We start from the raw sequence: 12,184 nt of genomic DNA, 5'->3' as shown, positions 1-12,184 counted from the left end.
CCATGAGCTTAACGACTGAATCTAACACCCACCGCCTGTGTGCCAGGTTGTGGCTAGGGACTGCCAGACTTCACTGTCCTGCCCCCGTTACCACTTCCCGGTCGCCAAAGGACTTTGAAGTATCCGGGATGTAAAATGGATGGGTTCCCATTCGGGAGGACGCCTGTGCGTGACGTCTTTTAGCGTGGGGAGACTGATGCGCCTGCAGCCACCACACGGTCCTTGGCAGAGAGGGGCCTTGATCCAGTGGCATGGATCCATGACGACTAGAGACCACTCTCTGTTGCAGCCTTCATCCGCCTTCAGTGCCGTTGTGACATGCAGTGTCATCCTCCGCCACTTCCACCGTTGAGGTCTTATATCTATTTAACCCATAGATGGGGCAGTGGTTGGCGGACGCCAGGGCGTGTCCACACACTGGTGGGCCTGCACGCCTCGCCTCTGGGGCCCACTGCTGCTCCGAGATCCCCTACAGTTTAGCCTGTGTCCGCAAAGACGCAGTTTACCGTGTGTGGCCACGAGGAGGCACCCCAGGGGTCTTGGTGGTGGAGAGGCTTTGTACCAGCAGGAGGAGACTTACGCACTCGGCTCCTCTTTTCACCCACCCAGGGGCTAGCTGGCGGCGATAGCTGTAAGCAGAGAGTAGCAAGCAGGGGCAGCATGCAGCATGCACTAACTACAAGCATTTCTGCCACAAATCTAACGCACTGACGCATCACACGCACCCTGTGCGCGAGCACTCACACACTGTATGTATACAGTGTGTATACATACATACGTATACACTGTATACGTATATACTAGGGGTGTCAACATGTTTTATTTTCAAATGAATCGCGATTCTTATTATTAACAATTCTTTGTCGGTGAAAAAAAATAATCTAAAAATCTTCTTTTTTTTTTATCTGTCCTGTCCAGCCACTCAGGCAAATCATATTGTTGATGTAGATGCCCATATTTGCTGTACAGATTTACTTTAGAAAAGAAATGTTGGATACTTCTCTTGTTGCCTTATTTCTCTTTGACTTTATTGAATGTTTGGGTAGAATTGCGTCAAACAAAACCAGTTTTCTTTTAAGTAATATAGACATTTATCAGAGCTGTTTGTCTATTTTATGGACAAATGTGATTAATCATAGAACTGGCGCACAATGCTATTGAAAAGTATAGATTTTTTAAATCGAGATCTAATTGTTACCCCCAAGAATCGTATCGAATTGTGTGGTGTCCAAAGATTTATAGCCCGATTTTGTTAGCACTAATGGTTTAACAGAACATATACATATATATTTTATATACACTATATATTATTTTTTTTTCACAATTACCTTAAACAAAAAAGACATGCACCTGGGGAACCCAAGGTAACGTGCGGAGTTCCCCAGGGTTCGGTTCTTGGCCCTGCACTCTTTAGTATTTACATGCTGCCGCTGGGTGACATCATACGCAAGTACGGTGTTAGCTTTCACTGTTATGCTGATGACACCCAACTCTACATGCCCCTAAAGCTGACCAACACGCCGGACTGTAGTCAGCTGGAGGCGTGTCTTAATGAAATTAAACAATGGATGTCCGCTAACTTTTTGCAACTCAACGCTAAGAAAACGGAAATGCTGATTATCGGTCCTGCTAGACACCAACATCTATTTAATAATACCACCTTAACATTTGACAACCAAACAATTAAACAAGGAGACTCGGTAAAGAATCTGGGTATTATCTTCGACCCAACTCTCTCGTTTGTGTCACACATTAAGAGTGTTACTAAAACGGCCTTCTTTCATCTCCGTAATATCGCTAAAATTCGTTCCATCTTGTCCACTAGCGACGCTGAGATCATTATTCATGCGTTCGTTACGTCTCGTCTCGATTACTGTAACGTATTATTTTCGGGCCTCCCTATGTCTAGCATTAAAAGATTACAGTTGGTACAAAATGCGGCTGCAAGGCTTTTGACAAAAACAAGAAAGTTTGATCATATTACGCCTATACTGGCTCACTTGCACTGGCTTCCTGTGCACTTAAGATGCGACTTTAAGGTTTTACTACTTACGTATAAAATACTACACGGTTTAGCTCCAGCCTATCTCGCCGATTGTATTGTACCATATGTCCCGACAAGAAATCTGCGTTCAAAGAACTCCGGCTTATTAGTGATTCCCAGAGCCAAAAAAAAGTCTGCGGGCTATAGAGCGTTTTCTATTCGGGCTCCAGTACTCTGGAATGCCCTCCCGGTAACAGTTAGAGATGCTACCTCAGTAGAAGCATTTAAGTCCCATCTTAAAACTCATTTGTATAATCTAGCCTTTAAATAGACCCCCCCTTTTTTAGACCAGTTGATCTGCCGTTTCTTTTCTTCTCTCCTCTTCTCCCCTGTCCCTTGCGAGGGGGAGTTGCATAGGTCCGGTGGCCATGGATGAAGTGCTGGCTGTCCAGAGCCGGGACCCCGGGTGGACCACTAGCCTGTGCATCGGTTGGGGACATCTCTGCGCTGCTGACCCGTCTCCGCTCGGGATGGTTTCCTGTTGGCCCCGCTGTGGACTGGACCCCCGCTGATGTGTTGGATCCACTGTGGACTGGACTTTCACAATGTTATGTCAGACCCACTCGACATCCGTTGCTTTCGGTCTCCCCTAGAGGGGGGGGGGTTACCCACATATGCGGTCCTCTCCAAGGTTTCTCATAGTCATTCACCGACGTCCCACTGGGGTGAGTTTTTCCTTGCCCGTATGTGGGCTCTGTACCGAGGATGTCGTTGTGGCTTGTACAGCCCTTTGAGACACTTGTGATTTAGGGCTATATAAATAAACATTGATTGATTGATTGATAGGTTGATTGGCAACACTAAATTGGCCCTAGTGTGTGAATGTTGTCTATCTATTTGTGTTGGCCCTGCAAAGAGGTGGCGCATTGTCCAGGGTGTACCCCGCCTTCCGCCTGAGTCCACATGGGATAGGCTGCAGCCTCCCCACAACCACAAGAGGGACAAACGGTAGTAAATGGATGGATGGAAAAAATTGCTTGTCGCTGAGTAGTTTGTCAGGCGTACACAAACACAAAAACAGCCCAAGAGAAGCAACTAACAATTGACAGTCATGTTGTTGTTAGGATTAAAATATACATTCAATAAAAGATCACATTAGCAGCTAAACTTTGCTAAATCACAATGAGCTGACCACACACAAAGCTAACGTATGTGTTACGTACAGGTGTAATTTCTGTCATTACGTGCTAAACGGCGGACGACGGCGTGGCGAAGTTGGGAGAGTGGACGTGCCAGCAATCTGAGGTTACTGGTTCAATCCCCACCTTCTACCATCCTAGTCACGTCCGTTGTGTCCTTGAGCAAGACACTTCACCCTTGCTCCTGATGGGTCCTGGTTAGCGCCTTGCATGGCAGCTCCCGCCATCAGTGTGTGAATGTGTGTGTGAATGGGTGAATGTGGAAATAATGTCAAAGCGCTTTGAGTTCCTTAAAAAAAGGTGGAAAAAGCGCTATACAAGTACAACCCATTTACCATTTTACCATTTAAAAACTGGAAGTATAACTGGGGTATAACGGTGAAAACAGCCCCTATATTATTGTTACGTCTTATCACATGGATAAATGACATTTTACGTTTCATTTCCAATCACATGACCCGATGAGGATTTCAGACGCTTTTATTGGAAAAACTTTAAAAAAAGAACATCAAGACAGACAACAGACACAGTTTAGAGTCCCAGCAGAGTTCGCGCTTCTTGACTCTGAGCTTGCAGAGTTTCACTGGCGTAACGCTGCAACAACTCCATCTTCTTCCTCCTCACCAGAGCCTCCTCCACCTGACACACACACACACACACACACACACACACACACACACACACACACACACACACACACACACACACACACACACACACACACACACACACACACACACACACACACACACACACACACACACACACACACACACACACACACACACACACACACACACACTTTCCGTTAAAGCTTGCTCAAGATGGACAAGACTCACAATAGAAGTGTGTGTGACCTCTTTCTGCGATGGAACAGGCACGTGTGCAAAAAAGGCTACGCCTCCTTCCTCGTCGTCCATCTCCTCCGGCTGTCGCTCATCCTCCTCGGGCTGTGAGAACACACGCACACACCACGAGCAGCGGTCAATTGAAGGTCACATGACCACACAGTAAGGCCAAACGAGTCGGGCGGCGTCACCTCGTCGTTTTGGACACGATAGATGCTCTCCTCTTCTTCCTCTTGATGGTTGTCTCCCGAATTACTGTAGTCTGTTCTCCACTTCTGTACTGCCTCCGACACGGCTACATACACACACACACAAACAATAATCCATTTGTGGCGTGACCAGGACGTGGGGGGGCAGTGTTAAAATTATATCAATATTTTATTTGCATTATTGGCTAGGACACTTTTTTTTTTTTTTTTTAAAGGCTAATAAAGTGTGTACGTATATTTAAAGACAAATCCATGTTAAAAGTTATTAGTATCAACATATATTTTTTACTATACCAACTTTATTTATAAATATCTTATATATTTTTTTCTTGTTACATTATATAGTTTTGCTGTGTTTTTCAATTGCTTATTTTATGACGACAATGTACTGCACTTTGTACACCCTTGCATTATTTGCAGATAGGTGAACAGTCTTTCAGGAAAGTATGTTAATTTACACATGAAGTCCACATACATGTAGAAATCATGTTAAATTGACAATACAGTTTGATATAAATTTAAAAAATGCAATATACAGGATAACAGTTAGCACTAATGCCGCTACCTGAATGCTAACATACAAAGGATAACCCTATTGACAGGCTAAAGAAAATTAGCATTCCAATCGTTTTAAAATTCTACAAACATTTAAAAAATTAGCTTTCATTGGAACACATTGACATTAAACAACAAATAAATTTCTACTTACACATGCAGTCGTGGTCAAAAGTTTACATACACTTGTAAAGAACGTAATGTCATGGCTGTCTTGAGTTTCCAATAATTTCTACAACTCTTATTTTTTTGTGATAGAGTGATTGGAGCACATACTTGTTGGTCACAGAAAACATTCATGAAGTTTGGTTCTTTTATGAATTTATTATGGCTCTACTGAAAATGTGACCAAATCTGCTGGGTCAAAAGTATACATACAGCAATGTTAATATATGCTTACATGTCCCTTGGCAAGTTTCACTGCAGTAAGGCGCTTTTGGTAGCCACCCACAAGCTTCTGCTTGAATTTTTGACCACTCCTCTTGACAAAATTAGTGCAGCTCAGCTAAATTTGTTGGTTTTCTGACATGAACTTGTTTCTTCAGCATTGTCCACACGTCGTTTAAGTCAGGACTTTGGGGAAGGCCAGTCCAAAACCTTAATTGTAGCCTGATTTAGCCATTCCTTTACCACTTTTGATATGTGTTTGGGGTCATTGTCTTTAATGTTTAATCACAAAAAAATAAGAGTTGTAGGAATTATTGGAAACTCAAGACAGCCATTACTTATGTTCTTTACAAGTGTATGTAAACTTTTGACCACGACTGTATATTTACCAAACTGTATGGAAACCAATATCGATGCTCAATTTGTATGACTTGGCCAGTCTGCTGCTTTGTATTGACTAGCTACGGAAGCCTGTTGCTCAATTAAAATTAAAGTTAAAAATTAAGGTACCAATGATTGTCACACACACACTAGGTGTGGTGAAATTTGTCCTCTGCATTTGACCCATCCCCTTGTTCACCCCCTGGGAGGTGAGGGGAGCAGTGGGGAGCATTGGGCAGCAGCGGTGCCGCGCCCGGGAATCATTTTTGGTGATTTAACCCCAAATTCCAACCCTTGATGCTGAGTGCCAAGCAGGGAGGTAATGGGTCCCATTTTTATAGTCTTTGGTATGACTCGGCCGCGGTTTGAACTCACAACCTACCAATCTCAGGGTGGACACTCTAACCACTTGGCCACTGAGTAGCTGGCCTAGTACCTCCAACTCTAATTTTAAAGTAGAAAAACCAAACCTTGCTTCTCGTACTGCATCTCAAGAGGAAGCAGGACGCCGTCGTCTTCATCTCTGTAGCCGTAATACTCGGCGTCCACCTCCTTCATCAGCTCTCCTCTGGTCTTGCGGAGATCCGGGGCGGCTGAGGGTGACATGGATGACACAAAGTGACGAGTGGGCGGCGGACACAAAGTGGAAGCAAACAAAGTACGTACGCTCTTTCTCAAACAGATCTCGGACGCCCGGTAAATCTCTGGCCGCCCCGAAGTATTTATAGCCTCGATTCCCTGGAACCTCCCTCCCCTCTTGGTCCAACATTCTGGGCCCGTAGTGCTGCGAAACAGACACACATTACAATGCGGATCATTAACGTTCCTGATGGCAACTTACCTTATAGTCGAATCCTCCGAGCTCTCGAATCCGATATTGCCAGTGACCTTTTTCTCTCAGCAGCTTGTTAATTTCGTCGTTCAGATCCCGAATCTTGAACTCGCCCAGACCGGCTGTAAGGCAGGCAGGAAGACAGATGGGGTCAGATTCGCACACGGGTAGGAGACGGCCGCACGGTTTGTACTCACCATTTTGGATTTGAGACACTTTTTTGGAGATCTCGCTGATGATCTGAAACACACACACACACACACACTTATTTCAGTGCACATCAACACACACCAGTCAGCGTAGCGTTTGCACGGTGACACAACCAACCTGTCTCCTCCATTTCTCCGCTTTATGAAGATCGTTGCACTCAGACGCCAGGTAGGGTCTCCTTTCCTGCGAGTCATTAACAAACATGAGACAACGTTGAACAGTTTCTGTGCTCTGCCAAACCTAAGAGCATAAACATAACATCCGACCTTGAATTTTCCCTCCTCCAGCTGAGCCTGTCTGAAGCGCGCCAGGGCGGTCCTGAGGCAGCAGGGATACAGTATTACTTGTGGATCAACCGTCACACTCTTGATCACCTTGGACGGATGTGTGTGCGTGTGTGTGTATGTGTGTGTGCAGGGGTGGCCCTACCATTAGGCAAACACAGGCAGTTGCCCGACCCCCCCCAAACATCTAATTAAAAACAATTAATAAAGTTTTCTTCTCTTTGAAACAAGTATTTATTCATTTTTGTCTTAATTTGTGTGCTTAAAAATCATCATTTTGACAGCTCCCCCCTCCTTTCCATGTTGCTGCGCATGTGCACACTTGATCCAGGTAGATGTTACAAAGCAAACTTAATGGCGCGGTTTGGAACGGAGAAGAAGAGAAGGTGCAAAGAAAACGTTTTTAATTGAAAATGACCTATGGTGTCAAAGTGTTTCTGAGTAACAGCAAGTGCAACACCAGAAGAGAAGAGTGACACTTTTCATCTTAATTATGTGAGCATCAAAGCGCTCAAAATGGTGAACTATTGTTATCGATGGTCTGGTAAGAAAAATAAACTTGAGAGAAAAGTATTATTGTCAACAGTCTCTGCTCGTCCCAACACGGCCACCGTCAAGAGCTGTCTTTTTCCCACCAGTCACCCATTTCTGACTATAACAATAATAGCGCTACATTTAGTCCAACTGTACTGTACAAAAAAAGGGTCTCCGGAAAATGGCTTACTTAGACTTAGACAAACTTTATTGATCCACAAGGGGAATTGTTCCACACAGTAGCTCAGTTACAAAGGATGGAAAGGATAATGCAGGTATAAAGTAGACTAAAAATGTACCGCAGTAGCAATATAAAATATAACATATATGTGACATTTACATATTATATATACAGTATATAATATATACTGATATGTTATATTATTGTATTATATTATATTTTTTAAATAATATATAAAATATATAGCAAATCCCAATTACCATGTACAAATATTACAGTATATGTAACAGCTGCAGCAAAAAAAAGGGCAGCATAAAATAAAGAGTAGATGCAGCAGAAAATATACATTATAAACAAAGAGAGGTAGCTAATATAGAAGCGGTCAGGTAAGAGACAAAAATCTATTGCTGTATGGCGAGTGATTATACAGCTGGATGGAGTGCGGAATGAAGGAGTTCTTGAATCGAACACTGTGGGAACAAAGCTGAAGGAGCCTGTTGGAGTATTACACTTTATTAAATGTTGATTAAGGTTCCTATCAATTACAGCAACAACGTTGAGATCAGCAAGCTTTAATGGTAGTGTGAGAGCCATATACTCTTTCTGTCTGTCAAGTTCATGACGTCACTAAGGGGTTGGCTCAAGGCCAAGTGCCAGTCTACTTGGGGAGGGGCTGGGCTCTTGCTCAGGTGTTGATGAGTGGAGGCGCAACAGTTTTTGACTGTGCCAGGCTAGTATTTGTTTGCGCCCGTTTATTTTCCGTTTTGTTACAAAGTGAGTTTTATTTACGTGTAAACATGGACACAATTCTAGACATCGATTATTAGCCGGCTGCACACGTCTAAACTAGCTTCAATTTATATTCCGCAACCAGTGGCAGTAAGAGTTTAGGTAGGCTGACCATACGTCCTCTTTTCCCCGGACATGTCCTCTTTTGCGGGGGTGTCCGGGCGGGGTTTCTGAAATGCCTCAAATGTCCGGCATTTTGAGTTAGGGTTGCGTGTATTTTCAATGTAGCAGTGTTGGCGTTAACACACTTTTTGTGTCTTTTTAACGCATTGAAATCAGAAAGGACGCAGATTTTTTTTATTTTACCATTTGCGGCCCACAGCATAATGTTTTAAAGGCCCACGGCACATTCTAAAAATACTATTAAAATAAACAAAAACATAACAAAAGTGAAATAAAAAAGCTTACAGGTGAAATGTAATTTAGAAAAAGTTGCAATGTTGAAACAAAAAAGTTTTTTTTTCTTTCAAACTGTCGTTGCTCAAAACATAATAATAATAATCATAATCAACGTTATTATGAATTATTGACCTATCAAAGGTTCCGATTACTTCACATCAAATATTCCACTAAGAAAAATATTTTTGGTGGAAGATTTTGCATATTTTGTGTGTTTGCCATAAAAAACATAGTTTTGTTTGACAAAAAAGGGCGGAAAACAAACAAACAAAAATTACAACATAAAAAAACTAAAACATTTTGAAATGAGGAATAGATGTGAAGTTGATGTAGACTCCAGAGATTTAAGTGTTAAATATAAAATGTATGTATGCCCTGGCACACCATTATCATCATTTCATGACGGAAGCAAAACACTTTTTACACTTTTATACTGAAATAAATACACCTACAACTTATTCAATAAAAACATAGAAAAAACTAGCAGCAGTGGTTAAGTTTAGATCCATGAAGGAAAGAAGAAAGTGAATGAATGTTTATAACTGAATACATTTACATATGTATACACATTTGTTTTCTTTTGTATTATTATTTTTAATAAATTAAGTAACGTTTATGACAACCTTTTTCCAAAACACAATATAGAATGTGAGATATAACCGGATAATGCATACATTTGTCATTTATTTTCAAAACGCTTACAAAAAAGTGGTACCCCAAAAAAGTATTGTGGCACCCCATTTTTATAACTTGATGGGGTCCCTTGGACCCCATTTTGAAAATTCATAGCGCCAACACTGCTTTCAACAGAGGAGAAAAAATGCTTTATTTAAATAAATATATTATTTATGAAGCAAGTTAGAGTATCATTGGCAAATGTTCACCTAGTCCCGGCCTTGGCGTGCTGCCCGCCTTGGCACGCATATATGTGTCCTCTTTTTGGGGTTTCAGAATATGGTCAGCCTAGTTTAGGACTTTACCGCTACAGGTAGTTTCTAACAACAAATTACAAGTTACAATTAAGTGACTAGATTTGCCTTGAGCCCCTAAATGACTACATAACCCCCTGTGTGTGTGTGTGTGTTTTAAAATATTCTGAACAAGACATGTTTTAGTACTCACATGGCCTTTTCAGCATTTCGTGCCTGTGGAAACACACAATAAATTGTTAAATCATCATGACATAGTCTGTCTGAGTTTTCAGTTAAGCAATCATTTGCTTTCAATCTTGTACAAAAGCTACAGGCTTTAAAATGTTATTCATGAGCTATGTTTTTTTGTGTTACTTAAGACAACTTATAACCACTGCCTCACACAATCAGACTCGAATATTGCTTGATTCCACTAGAAGGTTACATATTTGATGAAGATTCTAACGAGATATTCACACACTCAATATACCGTGAATTGATTAACGTGGACCCCGACTTAAACAAGTCGAAAAACGTATTCAGGTGTTACCATTTAGTGGTCAAATGTACGGAATATGTACTTCACTGTGCAATCTACTAATAAAAGTCTCAATCAATCAATCAAATCAATCAGTGTTTTTCTTCGGAAGCTAAAGGTGTGCTAGGTTATCTGTGTGCAGAGGGGATATAAATCAAAAATTTAAAAAAAACAAACTAAAAACGTCTTCACTCACCATGGCTGCAGAGGACTTTTAGACCTTGTCAAGAGAAGATCTACAAAATGAATGTTGTGCGGCAGTGCTACGTTCTACACAAGCCACGGACCACAACAGAGGTACTTCCGTGCTAATAACTTCACTTCCGGTTGAGGCTTTGACAAGAAAAGGGACATACCGCCACCTACTGTATCGGAGTATGTAGCTTGGGCACCCTATACTTGACGTGCTTTAAATATGATACGACTAATTAAAAAACATAAACAAAATTGTTATTTTCTATTATGTAATCCTATATCTTTAAGACGTATGATGTCCATTTATCCACCAATTTTTCTACCGCTATGACATATTACATTGTGGAAAACAATTGTTGCGTTTTGGCCTATCTCGGCCACCGTAGAGAAATGCTGGGACAGGTGCTTGCAGCCAAAGTGTTTTGTTTTTCTTTTTTTTCCTTCGTGACACAAACAAACACAGTTCCAGGCATTGTTGTAAAAAACACTCAGCTATTTGTGTAATATGTGAAGATATAGATACAGTTCTTGCAGATTTCGAAGAAATACCGATTGTTTGTTCTAGGACCGGAAATAAAATGTGACCAAATCTGCTGGGTCAAAAGTATACATACAGCAATGTTAATATTTGGTGACATATCCCTTGGCAAGTTTCACTGCAATTAGGCGCTTTTGGTAGCCATCCACAAGCTTCTGGTTGAGTTTTTGACCACTCCTCTTGACAAAATTGGTGCAGTTCAGCTAAATGTGTTGGTTTTCTGACATGGACTTGTTTCTTCAGCATTGTCCACATGTATAAGTCAGAACTTTGGGAAGACCATTCTAAAACATTCACTCTAGCCTGATTTAGCCATTCCTTTGCCACTTTTGACGTGTGTTTGGGGTCATTGTCCTGTTGGAACACCCAACTGCGCCCAAGACCCAACCTCCGCTGTCATGATTTTAGGTTGTCCTGAAGAATTTAGAGGTAATCCTCCTTTTACATTGTCCCATTTACTCTCTGAAAAGCACCAGTTCCATTGGCAGGCCCAGAGCATAATACTACTACCACCATGCTTGACGGTAGGAATGGTGTACTGGATTAAAGGCCTCACCTTTTCCCCTCCAACCTAAAATCATCAGCCTGGAGGTTGGGTCTTGGGCACAGTTGGGTGTTCCAACAGGACAATGACTCCAAACACACATCAAAAGTGGTAAAGGAATGGCTAAATCAGGCTAGAATTAAGGTTTTAGAATGGACTTCCCAAAGATCTGACTTAAACGTGTGGACAATGCTGAAAAAACAAGTCCATGTCAGAAAACCAACAAATTCAGCTGAACTGCACCAATTTTGTCAAGAGCAGTGGTCAAAAATTAAAACAGAAGCTTGCCAGAAGCTTGTGGGTGGCTACCAAAAGCACCCTATTGCAGTGAAACTTGCCAAGGAGCATGTAACCAAATATTAACATTGCTGTATGTATACTTTTGACCCAGCAGATTTGGTCACATTTTCAGTAGACCCATAATTAATTCATAAAAGAACCAAACTTCATGAATGTTTTTTGTGACCAACAAGTATGTGCTCCAATCACTCTATCACAAAAAAATAAGAGTTGTAGAAATTCTTGGAAACTCAAGACAGCCATGACATTATGTTCTTTACAAGTGTATGTAAACTTTTGACCACGACTGTGTGTATATATATATATATATATATATATATATATACTGTATATGTATTTATTTTTTGCTTCCGGGTACCTGGGTCC

The 12,184-nt window shown here is 41.5% G+C and overlaps 1 protein-coding gene across 1 annotated transcript; it reads right to left on the bottom strand.

Moving 5' to 3' along the window:
* Positions 1-3,663: 3,663 nt before the first annotated feature.
* Positions 3,664-10,611, bottom strand: LOC133664101 (pre-mRNA-splicing factor ISY1 homolog). Its single transcript, XM_062068719.1, has 11 exons — positions 10,438-10,611; positions 9,915-9,937; positions 6,872-6,923; positions 6,723-6,788; positions 6,593-6,635; positions 6,405-6,517; positions 6,230-6,347; positions 6,034-6,156; positions 4,223-4,326; positions 4,041-4,133; positions 3,664-3,822 (listed from the first exon to the last, which is right to left on the bottom strand). Exons 1-11 carry the CDS (start codon positions 10,438-10,440, stop codon positions 3,715-3,717), a joined length of 846 nt encoding a protein of 281 aa, XP_061924703.1. The 5' UTR covers positions 10,441-10,611; the 3' UTR covers positions 3,664-3,714.
* Between the last annotated feature and the right edge of the window lie 1,573 nt (positions 10,612-12,184).

Source organism: Entelurus aequoreus, linkage group LG01, assembly GCF_033978785.1.
Source record: "Entelurus aequoreus isolate RoL-2023_Sb linkage group LG01, RoL_Eaeq_v1.1, whole genome shotgun sequence".
Lineage (NCBI taxonomy): Eukaryota > Metazoa > Chordata > Actinopteri > Syngnathiformes > Syngnathidae > Entelurus > Entelurus aequoreus.
The sequence above is the reverse complement of the archived record's forward strand: the minus strand, read 5'-3'. Positions and strand labels throughout refer to the sequence as shown.